This window comes from Lepisma saccharinum, chromosome 14 (genome assembly GCF_977018435.1).
Source record: "Lepisma saccharinum chromosome 14, izLepSacc3.1, whole genome shotgun sequence".
NCBI lineage: Eukaryota > Metazoa > Arthropoda > Insecta > Zygentoma > Lepismatidae > Lepisma > Lepisma saccharinum.
Window position 1 is genome coordinate 53,875,625 of NC_139242.1, and position 15,259 is coordinate 53,890,883.

Consider the following 15,259-nt stretch of genomic DNA (forward strand, 5'->3'; position numbering starts at 1 on the left):
TCGAGCGCGAACAACTTTTGTTGGATTGGATTCATCTTGAAACACCCATACAGTCGACTGCTGTTTACGTTCCGGCTCATATGCATATATCCATGATTCGTCACCTGTTACAATCTTATATACGTCTTTTGAAGCACCCCGATTGTATTTATTGAGCATTTGTTTGCACCAATTGACGCGAGTGTCTTTTTGAGTTTTTGTCAAATTGTATGGGATCCAACGAGAACATACCTTTCTCACAGCTAAATGATCACGTAATATTTTATATATGCTGGTGGAACTAATGCCTATGGTTGCCTCAATCTCACAGTATGTCACATGACGATCTTGCTGTATTAGGTTTTGCACAGCATCAATGTTTTCTTGAACAACAACTGATTTTGGATGACCTTCGCGAATCTCGTCTGTGAGTGAATGGCGGCTACGATTAAATTCGTTATACCAGCGTTTCACAGTGGCAAAGGATGGGGCTTAATCGCCAAATGTGGAAGTAAGTTGATCGATGCACTCTTGTCTTGATAATCCACGTCGAAAATCGTAAAAAAATCATCGCACAAAAATGTTCACGAGTTAATTCTATTTTATTGTTATCGCGCAATCTCCAAGGCAACATAAACAACACAAATTAAGCTATTGACAAAACATTTGAAGTATGTTATGGTCAATAATGCCAGACAATTCCGTGCAAACGTCAAATCGCGCCTAACTTCAATCAGTGTTGCCAAGGCTCAAAATATAAATAGTGACCCTCATATAAGTTAAGTGACTATATGATACACATTATTTTATTAAATTTGGGACTGGACAAAATGCAGGTAATAAATTTATCTATAATTTTTATTAACAAAAGGGAACAATAGCATTATGGTTTGGTTGAAATAGCATTTCACAGCTAAAATAAATTCCTATTACATATTTTCAATTAAGATTAACTTTTTCCTTAATGGCAAATAGAAGACGAATGTGTGTGGAAATATCATTGTCAAAAATGGTTCCTCTTGAACCTTCCATTACTAATATATCATAAAGTGTACATATAATATTCTTAGTCTAAACACCACTACACTGAAATTTTGACCTTGAAATAAAATTAATTTTGTAGCTAAATGTTGTGTACAATTTCATATACAATTGATAATATTAATGTTAATAGAAATAGTAGAAAGAGCTCTAAATAAAATTTATGTAAAATATTGATCAGATAGAGAACATGGTTAATTGCAGCGATCAGTGGCACAGGAAAGGGGGTGAAGTACAGGGGTACATTGTACCCCCTAAATGTTTGAAGGGGGTACTGTACCCCCTAAACTGAAGATTCTAGTTGTACCCATTGTACCCTCCCCCTCGGATACAATATGCTACTGTTAAAAGAACCTTGTATTTTCTAATCGCTCAATACAAAAAGTGTAAATTGTAAGCATTATTTTCCTTACCACAGAAATTCAAACCATTGTAAACTTATTCTACATGTACTACATTGTGCTTGCTACTAGTTAGTTCATTGATCTGTGTGTTTGGAAATCTTTTTAAGGAGATGAAAATTATTAAAATGTGTGTGGAATGATGGAATGAGCTAAAGTTTACTTTCAGAAAATGACGCTGCAGACGAATGCCCCTTCGTGTAAGGGGGTACATGTTTTGTAAGCAAGTGATCGCGTTGATTCGAAGATATAAATCTGCATCAGAATAGTATATGACTGACCTTCTTTCATTTTGAATTTTTCAAATGGAATTTTCCGAAACAAAATACTTCCACAATTCCTGCCTCGTCTTGTTTTCGGGACGTGACACGGCAGACCAATTTGGGGGGTACAATGTACCTCACCAAATATTTTTATAACTTTGTCAGAGGGTGTTCGGAAAACTGTAATTAAACCTATATATTAAGAGATTTTTTTTAAAAATAGAGATGGTACTGAGGCAAGAAAAGTCTGAAAGTTGGAGACCACCTGAAATAAATCTATGCAAAATCAAAAGGAGATTATATTTGATGTCTGAGACGATCTCGTTCGAAACTTTGGTATCACATTTGAAGAATTTACTTAAAATAAATTTAAATTACTGTGTCTTATTCAGACATACCAAGCGTATATCTTGTTCATATTTCAAATAAGTTGTTTATTTTGTTTATTGTAATTAAAAAGTTAATCCATTAGTGACAATTGCGAGCCTGTGCTGCCCACTTTCATCAATTCAGGATAAAATGGTTCGCAGTGTCGAACAAAATGTAAAGCAGAAAAATGTTATTAAGAAAATTTTTGCTTTAATGACATATATACATTGTGAAAGTTTGAGTGGTGATACATTTGGCTCATGTTGATACCATTCCTAGTTGAATGGATCAGCGTTATTTCCTAGACATTAAAACAGGGTGTGATTTGTGATTTTATCAGAAGGGGGGATTTACCTATGAATTAGATATGCTTAGAATTGGACATAAATTGCTTAAAATCTAATTTTGATATCGAATGCAACACAAACACAACACCATTTCAAGTTAAATTCTAAAGTCAAACTGTAAGAAAATTACATTATTCAGTTGAATGCACAAAATTTATGAGACTCTGCAGGTTTGATAATTTGCCAGTTGACTTGTCAAGGACACTCCATTTTGTTGCAAATTTTTCTCCATTAAAACAATGCATTGGGAGTCTTTTGAAAGGAAAAGCAGGGTTTGAACTTCTAAATGATTTCTCTAATCAGTTAAGGTAAAATTCATGGCACTGAACCCACTTTCACACTCAGCTGTAGATATTGGTACAATTTGGATTGGATTCACAAGGTCCTTGAGTGAGGTGGGAATGCGTATTGAATTTTCTCTGTAGATGTGAAAATCTTCGACTGGTGATGCGTACATGCTTTCGCTTACATTAAAGTTCACTTTTTTTTATATAAACGAGGAATTAACATGTCACCATAAAACACACGTATGTATCTGCATTTAATACGACTACACCTGAAAAGAAACCTAACTCTTCAAACCGGCTCTTCATATTGTCCACCAACGATTGAAAAATATTCTTTCGAGCGTATGGTTTTCGTCTAACTTTGCTTGCTCTGAGATATGAAGGATTTCGGTTTAGCACATGCAATGATAGTACTTTCAGTGTTTGAAGATCATCATAAAGTACAGTTAATTACATTACAAATAATTACTATGTCAAATGTTTTACAAATACTTCAAAGTTAGATCTCTTAAGAGTTGATTGGGAATCATCTCGATTCAGTATCTTTTAAAAAAAAGCAACACAATGCTATAGCTGTCAACAAGTGTTCGAAAAGTCATGTTAACATACGTCAAAGACAGGGCACAGTTTTCGAAAATTGTTAAAACGGTACTTGTAAAATACCTTCTAGAAGTCTGAGAAATTACCGAATACATGGCTTCTAAAGGGCACTGCATACGGTACATATCTGTCATAAATTAGATTAATGCTATGGGGCTCTAAAATGAACTCAACTGAAGTGGAATTCTATAAGTACGATATTTTTAAAAATATGATTTTCATATTCAGTGGGTGGGAAATGATTATTCCTGATTTGGAATGAATCAAGTTAGGAGGGGGAATCCTCCTCACCCCCTTTAAATAGCAACCTGCATTAAAATGAATACACATAGCTTTGCTCGCAATTTTCATATTACAAACTCCTGATTTTCCATCCCTTTAAATTCAAAATGAGCTCAGAATAAGCTCCAGAACTTTATATGTTTTAGAATTGTTATCTGGTCTTAAAACCTGTTTTTAAATAGTCATAAATTTTTCATTAAAAAAACTATATTCGCGTCTAAAATGGAATTTCCCATGCCCCCCCTACACACAGAGAGAGAGAGAGAGAGAGAGAGACAGATATATATATATACATATGTAAGGTTGAATTTTTGTACCCCCCAAATGAAAAACGTTCCTGCTCCACTGGCAGTGATGTTTCATGTTCCCTCAACAACTTCCAGCTGTTGAAGAGAAGGTTTTAATATAGTTAAAGCATGAGAGTTGCATCATGACCATAGCCCAAACACACACATAGGAGCTTTATATGCAGGATGGCAATTACATTATTAGAAAAAAAACACAGGGAGAAATGCAGCCTTCAGTACTTGAAGATCAAACTGAATAAATAAAATTATTATTATTATTATTATTATTATTATTATTATTATTATTATAAACAAAAATACATTACACTCAAGACATTACAATACAAGAACATGTGTACTGTTTGCAATTACAAAGAAATTAAGGAACAAAGGTAAATATGGATAAAGATAAAAATCAGGGAAAGAAGAAAATTAAATACAACACTATAACCAGATTTGACACTTGACTTAGCATTCAGTTACACACCTGATGAAGAATGTTTGAAATATTGTGTAAAAAATATTACGTGCCAAAACCAAAAAAAACATATTAAGTATTGTGATGTATTTATTACTTGAAATAGGATTTTAATATAGTTTTTATCTCAATTGTAGGGCCCTGTAGGTTTTCCAGGTCCTAGAGGTGTGAAAGGTGATGAAGGAAAAAGAGGCAATGCAGGTGAAAAGGGAGACAAAGGAGACCGTGGGGCAGATGGTGAAAAGGGTGATCTAGGTATGAAGGGAGAACGAGGCCCCACAGGACCTCAGGGAATTCCTGGATTGGAGGGTCCGGAAGGTCCAAAGGTATGATGATAGTTCTCTTTAAAACTGTAGAAGACTATACAAAGTGGTATTTTTGTTGAATGTTGGATGCAAGTGATTTTCAGAATTTGTTTACAGCTTTTTTACTTTAATAAAAATGTAACATTTCACTATGTATGAATTCTGTTATAATTTAAAAACAAGTCAGTAGTGAAAGTTAACTATCTTGTATAATCATGGCTTTTTTGGGGTGTAGGAAGAAGGTATGGTAAGCTGACATGGTTTGAAAAATGCATTTAATTACAGTCACACGTATCGCTTGTACTATCCATTGCATTTAGAATGTTAGCTGCAGACACATGCCGTTGTCCCCCTTGAACTATGAAATATTTAAATGTGAACCTATACAAGCGTATGAAAATAACATTCACAATATTTCAGATTTTGCAAGAATTTTGATTTTGCCCCCCCCCCCTCTCCTTTCCCTGTCGTTGTATGGATTGAGGATAATAAAAAGTGCTGCTTAAACTCTCAAATTATGCTAAATGATTCTAAATTGTACTAGGATTTATTATTATTATATATTTTTTTGGGATAACTGTAGTTGTAAGTTCAATTATGCATCTACTTTTCGAGTTTTGAACTTGCGTTACTTATTATTCACTATTGTCTACAATGGCTCAACAAATGAAATGGGTTCAGCATAGAACTTGAAAGGGTTTGATAAAAATGTTTGTCTACCCCCAACTTTCTATTGATTTTCTGCCCTAAAATATCTTCACAAACTATATTGGATAGGTTAAAGAAAAGATAGAGGATGGGTCATGGTATGCTTGTGTAAAGCTTGCCACTAGGCTGACGTACTCTCTTTTGTTAGAAACATGTCCGCTGGTAAAGTAGAAATAAGATTTGGACATAATTTTATTTTTATTTCCTGAAAACATATTCCCTTGAATTCGATTTCCTTTTCCCAGAGACTCACATTTGCAGATGATGCTAGATTTTACCACTGTGCCAAAAACGGGGTGACAGGTGCCAACGAAGGTCAAACTGTGCTAGGTTTAGTATCATTTTGCTGGGGTTGGCATCACTGATTGAGGAAACTCTTCCTGGTTTCTTGCCGAATGTTTTAACTGCACAACCTTCCCCCTCCACAGCAATGCTCCTTCCAGTCCTCTTCCATCTGGCTGTAGTGTGACCAACAAGGTTCCTCAGCAGCAGCAAAGCCTGTGTGTGTGTCCATTGTCTTTGGGCTGCAGCTGGAGAGAGCAACAACAGTCAAATCTTGAGTAACCTAGTCAATTTTATGTACATTGCACTGATAATTTTATAACATGCATTATGTACGCTCCTAAAAAGTAGAGAACTGGAAAAAAGTATAAATGAACTGTAGGAGGTTCCTCACTTCCTAAATGGAGGAATCACCCCTGTCTTTAATCATATATATTTCTCAAAGAGTCGTACAAAAAGTATGGTTGGCATTTCTGTTGGTTGGCATGTAGACATACAGAGAATCCCTTTTTCTTTTTAATAGGGCTTTGAAGGACCACGTGGAGAAGCAGGACCACCAGGACCTACAGGAGAGAAGGGAAAGTTAGGAATTCCGGGATTTGCTGGCTATCCAGGTCCACCAGGAGAAAAGGGGGATAAAGGATTTCAAGGAAAACCAGGAACACCTGGTGAGAAAGGAGACAGAGTAAGTTTTTTAAAAGAAAATATTTTTCAAAAAGTAACCAGTTACTTAGGATAAAAACACAACAAACCATAAAGTAACAAAAAAAAGCCTCACACTGCTACAGTGTTGGATTAAGAACCTGTTCTGGAAGCAGATGACCTTTTTTGTCACTTGTTAGATTCTTGGATGTCAAGGAGAAGGCAATCTCCATTTTACTATTGTTGTCAAGTTCTTGATACTTTTAGATGACTTGGGAGGTGATTGCATAACACATTCATGCTCAGCTTTAGACAATGTATTAAAATGGCCAGTTTTCATACCATCTGGCTTTTTTTTTATAATTGTAAATATAAACTCTACATTGAGGAACTTTTCTTTCGGATGAATTCCTAGTATTCAAGATATATAGAAGTAAAGTTGTATAAATATGTGACCTTACCTTCCTGTTTATAAATTCATAAATCTTCTTCTTATAGGGAAACCCAGGACTTCCAGGGGAAAGAGGCGAGGCAGGTCCTCGTGTAAGTTATGATTGTAATTTTATAATGGATAGATGAAAATTATTTACCATATATAGCATTTTAAGTACATTACTTAGTTCACTTCCATGAGACAGAATTTTGAAAATTATAAATGTCAATAATTTTTTAAAGCCTCATTTGTGGACATGCCTAAATTGTAATTGGAATAAAATATAATCTGAATAAATTTTCTAGTGACAATATCATAATAATATTGATGAATATTCTTTCTGTTCTTGCAACAATTAGACTAGAAACTTGTTTAACTATGGCAACAGATAATTTGAGAAATGGATATGCTTACATGTGTATCCATTTCTCAAATTAATTATGATTCTATAGTTATTTTAGCAATTAGGAAGTTAGTAGTTTAATGTGCATTGTAATATCTGTTCTATTGGGAGTTGTATCTACGATCTACTAAGTAGGAATTGTGGTTTTGAAACTTTAGTATTCGTAATTCTTGTGTCATGTGATCTGTTGAGAATAGTCTGAAAACCTTCTTTTATTAATATTTAAGGTTGACCCAATAGGAATGCTGATGTATCAGCATCAGCTAATGCGAGTGATATGCGTATAAGAACATATCAATTGGAATTTAATCACTGATACCAGTTGATATTATCTCGACTCTGGCTGTTTTGTGGAGTTCATAAAAGTACCATGTGACACCTTTGCAGACTCTGAATGTAATGGAAATTATGCATCTGCATATTTTTTTTTTAAATTCTTGCAGCAATATTGGGGAGAGAAATGGACTTTGTGATTAAATGGTTATCTCATGTGAATATTTTAAAACAAAACTCTGCTATGAAACAGCTCGAATGGAAAACTTATATATTAAAATTACAAATATTCTTAACCACTTGAATTGATACAACTTTCAAATACTATTGATGTTGGTATCACTGGGATCCAAGAAGACTTGGAATTACTATTGGCTATAAGTGGTATCAGCACAGCCCTAGTTACATTAATTTATTAATTATCATGTTCTCATTTTCTAGGGTTTCCGAGGTTCTAGAGGGAGAAGAGGATTGGAAGGTGTTCCTGGGCCAAAGGTAAGTGTTCTTTTACTAATAAAATAGGTTCTGATGGGTTGATTTCATTGTATAATAGAAACATCCATGAAATTCACTACAGAAATGTCACAATCCATAAGTATTCCAGTGTTGTTCTAATGGCTTTCATAAATGTAATGAAGGGAATAATTATTAAAGGCATCCTACTCATCAGAAATGATCACAACTTTAAAATAATAATCACATTTTTGCAGGTGTACAATAATAACAATAATATATAGTGCTTGAAATGGGAAATGTTAGCTGGGGGATGCTTCTATTGCTTAACAAGGCGACAATGAAACAACTGGGAGGATACTTTGCAAAAATATTGCTAGCTGGGGGGGGGGGGGTAGCTTGCCCTCACTTCGAACACTGATAATGTATTATTAATTCATGCAGTTAAGGTAATATAGTCACAGATTTTTTCATATATCTAGTATCCTTTATTTAGGACATCTAACATTAAAGGGAGAGATCGATGCTATACATCCTCTTTGGAGTATGTGAAATTGTGATAAAGTGTTAATTTTATCAACATCTTCATACAGAGAGTGTTAATTAAAATTATTTTGTAATATAAAATTATTTTGTACTTGAAGAATAGAAAATGAGTATTTTTTTTTTCTTTTACAGGGTGATACAGGCCAACCAGGTCCCCCTGGTCCACAAGGGGAAAGAGGGCCACAGGGACCTGAAGGTCCTCGTGGCTTCATAGGGCCTCAGGGTCCACCAGGACTTAATGGAAAGGATGGTGTATCTGGTCCACCAGGAGAACGAGGGCCTCCTGTAAGTCATTCTCTCTCTTTCTTTCTTTTTTTTGTTGTTTGTTTGTTTGTTTCAGTTATATAACATGAATACTGTCCAACCACAGATTCACCTAGCTCTAGTGGATGAATCTAAATGCTTCATTTAATTTATTGTTTTATGTCCAGTTTATGCACAGTAAGGCTAATCGGGACTGGACCTGCAGTGTAAAGTGGGATCCGAAGCATTGTGCCGTGTGCCTTCACCGGGTAATGAACCCGGGACCCTTTGATTACAAGGCGACGACACTACCACTGTGCCATCGGGGAGGCCCATGAATCTAAATGTGAAAGGGAGAAATAGATAGTAGCAAATGTGTAACTATCCTGTATTGTTTAGATCAGTGGTTTGCTTGTATTCATTTTGTTGTTTGTTACAACTCATAGGAAACCCTTTCAAAGTGGAATAAAGATGATTTTCACAGAACTGACTTATCAAACTGCCATCCACCCCTATTTTGCCACTGAACTCTTCCATATAGCACATGTGCACTTATGTTTGCTGCTAAAGTAGTCAGACTGTATTAAATAATTAACCAACATGTGAGTTTAACTTTGTGTTTATGTTTACAGATGGTTTCCATTGAAAATGTAAAAATCATTTGCTGAATGTTTTTATTTAGACATAAGTGAGTTACTCTTTCCACGAAACTTACTTGTAGAGGTTCTATTAATTTTGGTGGCCTCTGTCACCATCCATTTGGGAATTCATTGCTTCACTGCTGGGCTGACTTCCAAGCTCCCAAGTGGATGGTGGCAGAGGCCACCGAAATTAATAGAACCTCTATAGAACTCGCTTACATCTAATTATTATCAACCATATCTTTTATCCCCCTAACATGAATGTTTTTGATAATAAAGGGACCCCTTGTTGGTAGCTTATGCTTTAGAGTTTAAAAATAAAACAGTGTTTTGTTGAGAAAATATTTCCATACCATGTATTGCTTGTAAGAACTGTTTTTATTATCTACCTATATCTATACACTCAGTCTTCTGTATGAGACTACATTCCTACACTACCCCCATGTAAATGAACACTAATAAATTAAAATAGCATGGGGACAGAACATTAGTCACAGAATAGTATTTTTAATTATCTCATCTCATGTTTGTTGCATATTCAGATAAATAAATCTGAAAAATTTAATTAATCTCTGATGTGAGTTTTTGAATTCAATATGTGTACATGCATACACATGATAACAGTAATGTTGAAGCACATGTATGGAGTGAAATTTCTATGCAAAAATGTCATCCCAAACTTTTCCAAATGAGTATTAAGTAAAATCAAATACGGAGTACACATTCATCTCTCCATTTTGCAACAGCCCTTTGCGGACCAGGGCCTGCCAACCAGCTTTCTGTTGGGTGACATGTGGTCAGTGCATCGAATCCCATTGTCACTGTTATCTGCTTTCAAGAACAGAGTCTGTTACTACTGGTCTCCAATTGTCCTTATGAAGCTGGGTCAACAACAACATTTTGGAGTTTGCAGGACCCAAGACCACTCACATTAAATCTGAGAACATTAACATTTACAGCTAAAACTCTTGAGTAATAGTTCTACAAAGTGATATTTTCAGAAAGTTTCATAAATCATACTTTTTTCCAGGGAGAGCCTGGTCCTCATGGGCCACCAGGGGCTCCAGGTGTAGTGGGTCCACCAGGGCCAAGTGGAGAGCCAGGCCCTGTAGGAGAACCAGGAGAGCCAGGTCTGCCTGGATTACCAGGAGAACCTGGACATCCTGGAGACATGGGTAAGGAGGGGCAGCCAGGTCCTCAGGGACCTCAAGGGAAGCCTGGACCGCCTGGAGGACCAGGGCTACCTGGTTTTCCTGGAGAAAGAGGACATCCAGGACTGCCTGTAAGTAAAGATTTGGAACTTTAGTTGTAACAGAGAAATTTTATATTTTTTAAAATAAGTTTCTTTCATTCTTTCATTGGACAGGTTAAGTTAGATCATCTTTAAACCAAATTTGCATTTATTACTTTTAAAGGAAATGTTTTTATGCTCAGACATGCACACTCATAGTATGCTGTAATAAACATGTATTTTAAACTCAAATTATTGCACATGAGAGTATTTGTCCCATAAGTGCACTGAGGAATTTTTTAAAGGTGATTCATCTGGAAAAATAATTTTCATTGCAATTATTAATACAAAAATAGAAAGATATAATTACACTGACCTGTTTTAACATGGAAATTAAGTCTAAAACAGGAGCAAGGCTCTGGCCTCCTTAACCCCCTTTGGTGTATCCAGTTTGTTTAATTTTTTATCACATTTTCCATTATCATTAAATAATATATTCTTTAGTAGTTCTAGCCTTTAACATATATTGATTTTGTATTTTTACTCATAAAAAAAAATATTTTGCTTTTTATATTGATGTTTTTCATTTACCTTAATAAGCTTTGGTATGAAGAATGCAATTGAATAAGTTGTAACTTTTTACATTGTGATTTGGTATTATAACAATAAAATATAACATAATTGAACTATATATTTATGCTGAATATATGACATTTAATTCAACCTACAGCTAACAATACTGTTTTATGTATTTTGTTTTAGACTCTTCTCTTTAATCTGAGATTTCTATTAATAATAATACCTCTTGTATATATATCAGGGAATGCCAGGGTTAAAAGGAGAAATGGGACCAACGGGTCCTCTTGGCCCTCCAGGGGACAAAGGGCAACAAGGAGAACCAGGAAAAGAAGGGCCTCCAGGACCAGATGGTAGAAAGGGACCTGTTGGGCCTCCGGGGTCAACAGGAGCCAAGGGTGATAGGGTGAGTAAAGTATCTAGTATAAATAGTTTTGCCTAGATGGTAACAAATATATATATATAACATTGTACTTAAAGTTGGGGGCTATCAAAACACAAACATGACTAGAACATTCACACTTTATCTCTTAATCTGACTAGTCATGAGAAAATGGCTGGATTCACTTCCTGTTGAAATATGCTGGAAATGGAAATTAGCCTAAATAGTGGAAGGACAATTTTACCAATGAGATATTTCTATAAATAGCCTCTAATTGAGAGCAAATTCTGCATTTATGTATTAAAATAAAAGCAGCATTAATATACTGAAACTGTGTAAAGTAAATTTCCAAATATGCACAGTTCTCCTATCTACAGTAAGATCCATTTCACTCAACTGATTACATACATTAATTGATGAGATGAATGAACAATTATGGGTTCTCACAGAAAATTTCCCATTAATAATAATTGGATTGGTAGCATATTGGTCATTAGCATCAGTCAATACAATGGTGCCTTATCAGTCCTGGCTAAAATTACAAATCAGTCCATCCCTACCAGAAACTTAAAATTGACTCTGTGAATAGTCACAATAAATATAAAAAATAATTAATTCTTATACCATGATATATTAATTGAAATATGCCATGCATGTAGATGTTTTCAAGCTCTGTGTTATGTCTAAAACAAAGGTGAAAATATAAAGCAAGAGGGATATCTAGTTACCAAAAAGAGTGAGTAATAACAGATGTGATTCAATGCAGACTCTTTTTTCTGGTTGTAATTGAGTGGTTCAGGAATGTAACTATGACAATGAAGGGTATCAGTTAAAGTATTCAACAATTAATATAACAGGTGTAAAGACAATTAGCAAACAAGTCAATAGTGAAATATATTCATCAACAGTTTGGAACATATATAATAGTACCTGAAATCAGTAACTTTGGCTAGAAATCACAAAAATATGCGGTGCGAGCCAAAAATAAAAAGAAGAAGATAATTAGCATTTTTTAAAAAATAATATACCTCAAAAGTATAGCTGTAGAAAACCACTCAGAAGAAGAGGTTTAGTGTTTTTGGTATAATGCAAACTTTTTTAAAGAGTTGGTACTCAAATTCAGTAAATGATGGTAACTACAGTGTTGCCAGAACCATTTCTTAAAAATAATACTTTTGTTGTAGGACTTCTAGATATAAGTGTTAGGTTAAGTGTCAGTTCATGATAACAAAATTTCACATTTCCTTCTCCTCATTGATAAGTAAATTTATACAAGTTGATATTTTTATCCACTAGGGAGAAACAGGACAGCCTGGACCAACAGGTAGAGATGGCTTACCGGGGCAAAGAGGCCTTCCTGGTCCTCCAGGGCCAATGGGTTCCCCAGGAGAGGATGGGGATAAAGGGGAGCCAGGCCCACCTGGAGAAAAGGGTTTTAAGGGATCAAAAGGAGATGCAGTAAGTAATTTATCCTAAGTAGTAGAGTTGATGGTAGATACTTAAAAACAAATTAATTGACGTGTAATTATGAAGGTATACTTAATATGTGATTTGCATCATTAACTCAATGCAGACTGGAGATTTTTGGTTCAATGAGTAACAAAAACAATAAATTCTTATATTATAATAAATGAATGGGGAATTAAGCATGCATATGTACTATATTATGTAAATAGACAGTAATAGAAGGGAAAAAAAGTTCTGCTTGACACAGTAAAGGGAATATTAGAAGTCAGAAATTTAAAATTAACTTTGAAAGTTAATATTCCTATTTAGTATTTCTGTACAGAGCATAAATAACGTTCAGTTTAAAAAAATAAAGAAACTAACTTATTCACAAAATTACGTATATTGTAGTGTGAACATAGTCTAGTTTGAATGACACGAATTCCTAAAGTACTCCCAATATACTATTTTAATACATATCTAGGAATACCTAGAATTTTATCAAGATGCAAATTTATTTTTTACGAGTAATCTAATAAGTATGAAGAGATTGACGGAAATTTTTCGCATATATATAAGTAATGCTTTTAGTTATAATCATCGTCCATAGTTGTGGTAGAGCATCTCTCAGGTTGTTATTTTTTTTAAAAAATATTTGAACAATTTAAATTTTTTAATGAATTGGTTTGCAAATTATTGCAGTAATATATTTTGAAGCTAGCATGCAGATTTAAGTCAAGTAATCATTCAAATTTATAGGGACCACATGGGCCACCAGGGTCACAGGGGCCCCGTGGGGAACCAGGCACTATGGGAGCTCCAGGAGAGAAAGGTCCACCTGGTGAAATAGGTAGGCAGGGCCCAAAAGGTGAAGATGGTCCATCCGGCATAGCAGGCCCCCCTGGTCCTCCTGGCTCTCAAGGACTTCCAGGACCACCAGGAATGAAAGGAGAGATGGGTGACCATGGAGCTAAAGGTATGATTTTTTGGAGGAGATTTAGTTGAGTCTGTTTTTTGTAGATCTTAAGCAGAGACTTTCCATCATTGTTGACATGTTATAGGGGCCTCCCCAATGTCTTAGTGGTAAAGTCCTTGCCTTGTAATCAAGGGGTCATGGGTTCGATACCTGGTGGAGGCACATATTTGTTTGGATCCAACTCTAAACTGTAGGTCCAGTCCTGATTAGCCTATTTGTGCAAAAAATGGACTTAAAGCAAAAACTCAAAACAATCATTATGAGTTACAGTACTAACTACCCCATCCCCCATTACAGTCATATCTTCTTACAAAATTCCTAGGAACAACATTTATATGGAATCTGAAAGGTGAACATTGTGGGGAGAACCATCTGTTCGGCCCCTCTAGCACTAGGAGCTACTAATTCTAGAAAGAAAAGATCTGATGGATGGAACATAACAATTGCTAACTTAATGAAATACATATACAGCACGTCCACAAAGTCCCTACAACCTTACATTATCTCTACAGATGTTTTCAAGCAGTGAAATTGAATTTTTGCTATATTACACTGCTATACTATGAAATTTTTAGAGAAACAAAAGTAGTCAGTTCTTAATGATTTTCGAGTGTTCAATAACAAAATTGGTTATTCATTTTCATATAATTCATTATTATGATATGCAAGGAAATAGAATTTAAATCATCTTCAAATGGTACATCGGACATCTTATATGCAGTGCATTTTTTTCTGGTGGTACGCAACAGTATGCCATACTGGTACCTTTTAAAGTTAAGAGAAAAAGTAAAAAAAAAAAAAAAGTAAAGTGTTCCCCTGTGCTTAGCACCACGCCATGAAGGCGTATAGGGGGTGTGGGGGTAACACCCCACACTTTCTTGATCCGGTCGTGAGTGGGGGTGATGTGATCAGCATCACGCCCCTGACCACCTTTACCCCCAGGTTTCCCCAGGTACCCATGTTATTCGACGCTGGGTGGGCACCGGGGCCGCTTCCAACGTTAGAAAAGTTCCCGGATTTGAACCGGCCGGGGATCGAACCCGGGACCTTTAGCATGGTAGTCAGGTAGTAAGAGAAAAAGTAACATTTTAATTTAATGAAAAAATGTGTGTGTGTGTAGCTACATGTACGCATGATCACTTATGAACATATTGTGTTATATTTAGTACTTCATATGATACTCTTTGCTCATCGTTTGTCTCAATAATAAACTTGGAGAGTACTGGAACCTTTCTTCCCAGAAAAAAAACACTGCCTATATATAAGACCTTAACTGTCACCATCACAGTAACATCAGAAAACATTACTTGTCATATGAAATCACTTATAAATGGATAAAATGATACTTGCTAAACACATTTGCCATGTGCATTAAATTGTGAAAT

General features: G+C 35.2%; 1 protein-coding gene across 2 annotated transcripts in view; it reads left to right on the top strand.

Moving 5' to 3' along the window:
- The window catches only part of LOC145998891 (uncharacterized), a 141,588-nt gene that overhangs the window by 71,641 nt on the left and 54,688 nt on the right, over window positions 1-15,259 (top strand). For both annotated transcript variants that reach the window (XM_083135610.1, XM_083135611.1), the window contains exons 13-21: window positions 4,472-4,660; window positions 6,153-6,314; window positions 6,770-6,814; window positions 7,822-7,875; window positions 8,512-8,664; window positions 10,294-10,545; window positions 11,315-11,476; window positions 12,749-12,910; window positions 13,658-13,874. In XM_083135610.1, coding sequence (XP_082991736.1) covers window positions 4,472-4,660; window positions 6,153-6,314; window positions 6,770-6,814; window positions 7,822-7,875; window positions 8,512-8,664; window positions 10,294-10,545; window positions 11,315-11,476; window positions 12,749-12,910; window positions 13,658-13,874 — 1,396 coding nt within the window. The remainder of the gene's footprint in view (window positions 1-4,471; window positions 4,661-6,152; window positions 6,315-6,769; window positions 6,815-7,821; window positions 7,876-8,511; window positions 8,665-10,293; window positions 10,546-11,314; window positions 11,477-12,748; window positions 12,911-13,657; window positions 13,875-15,259) is intronic.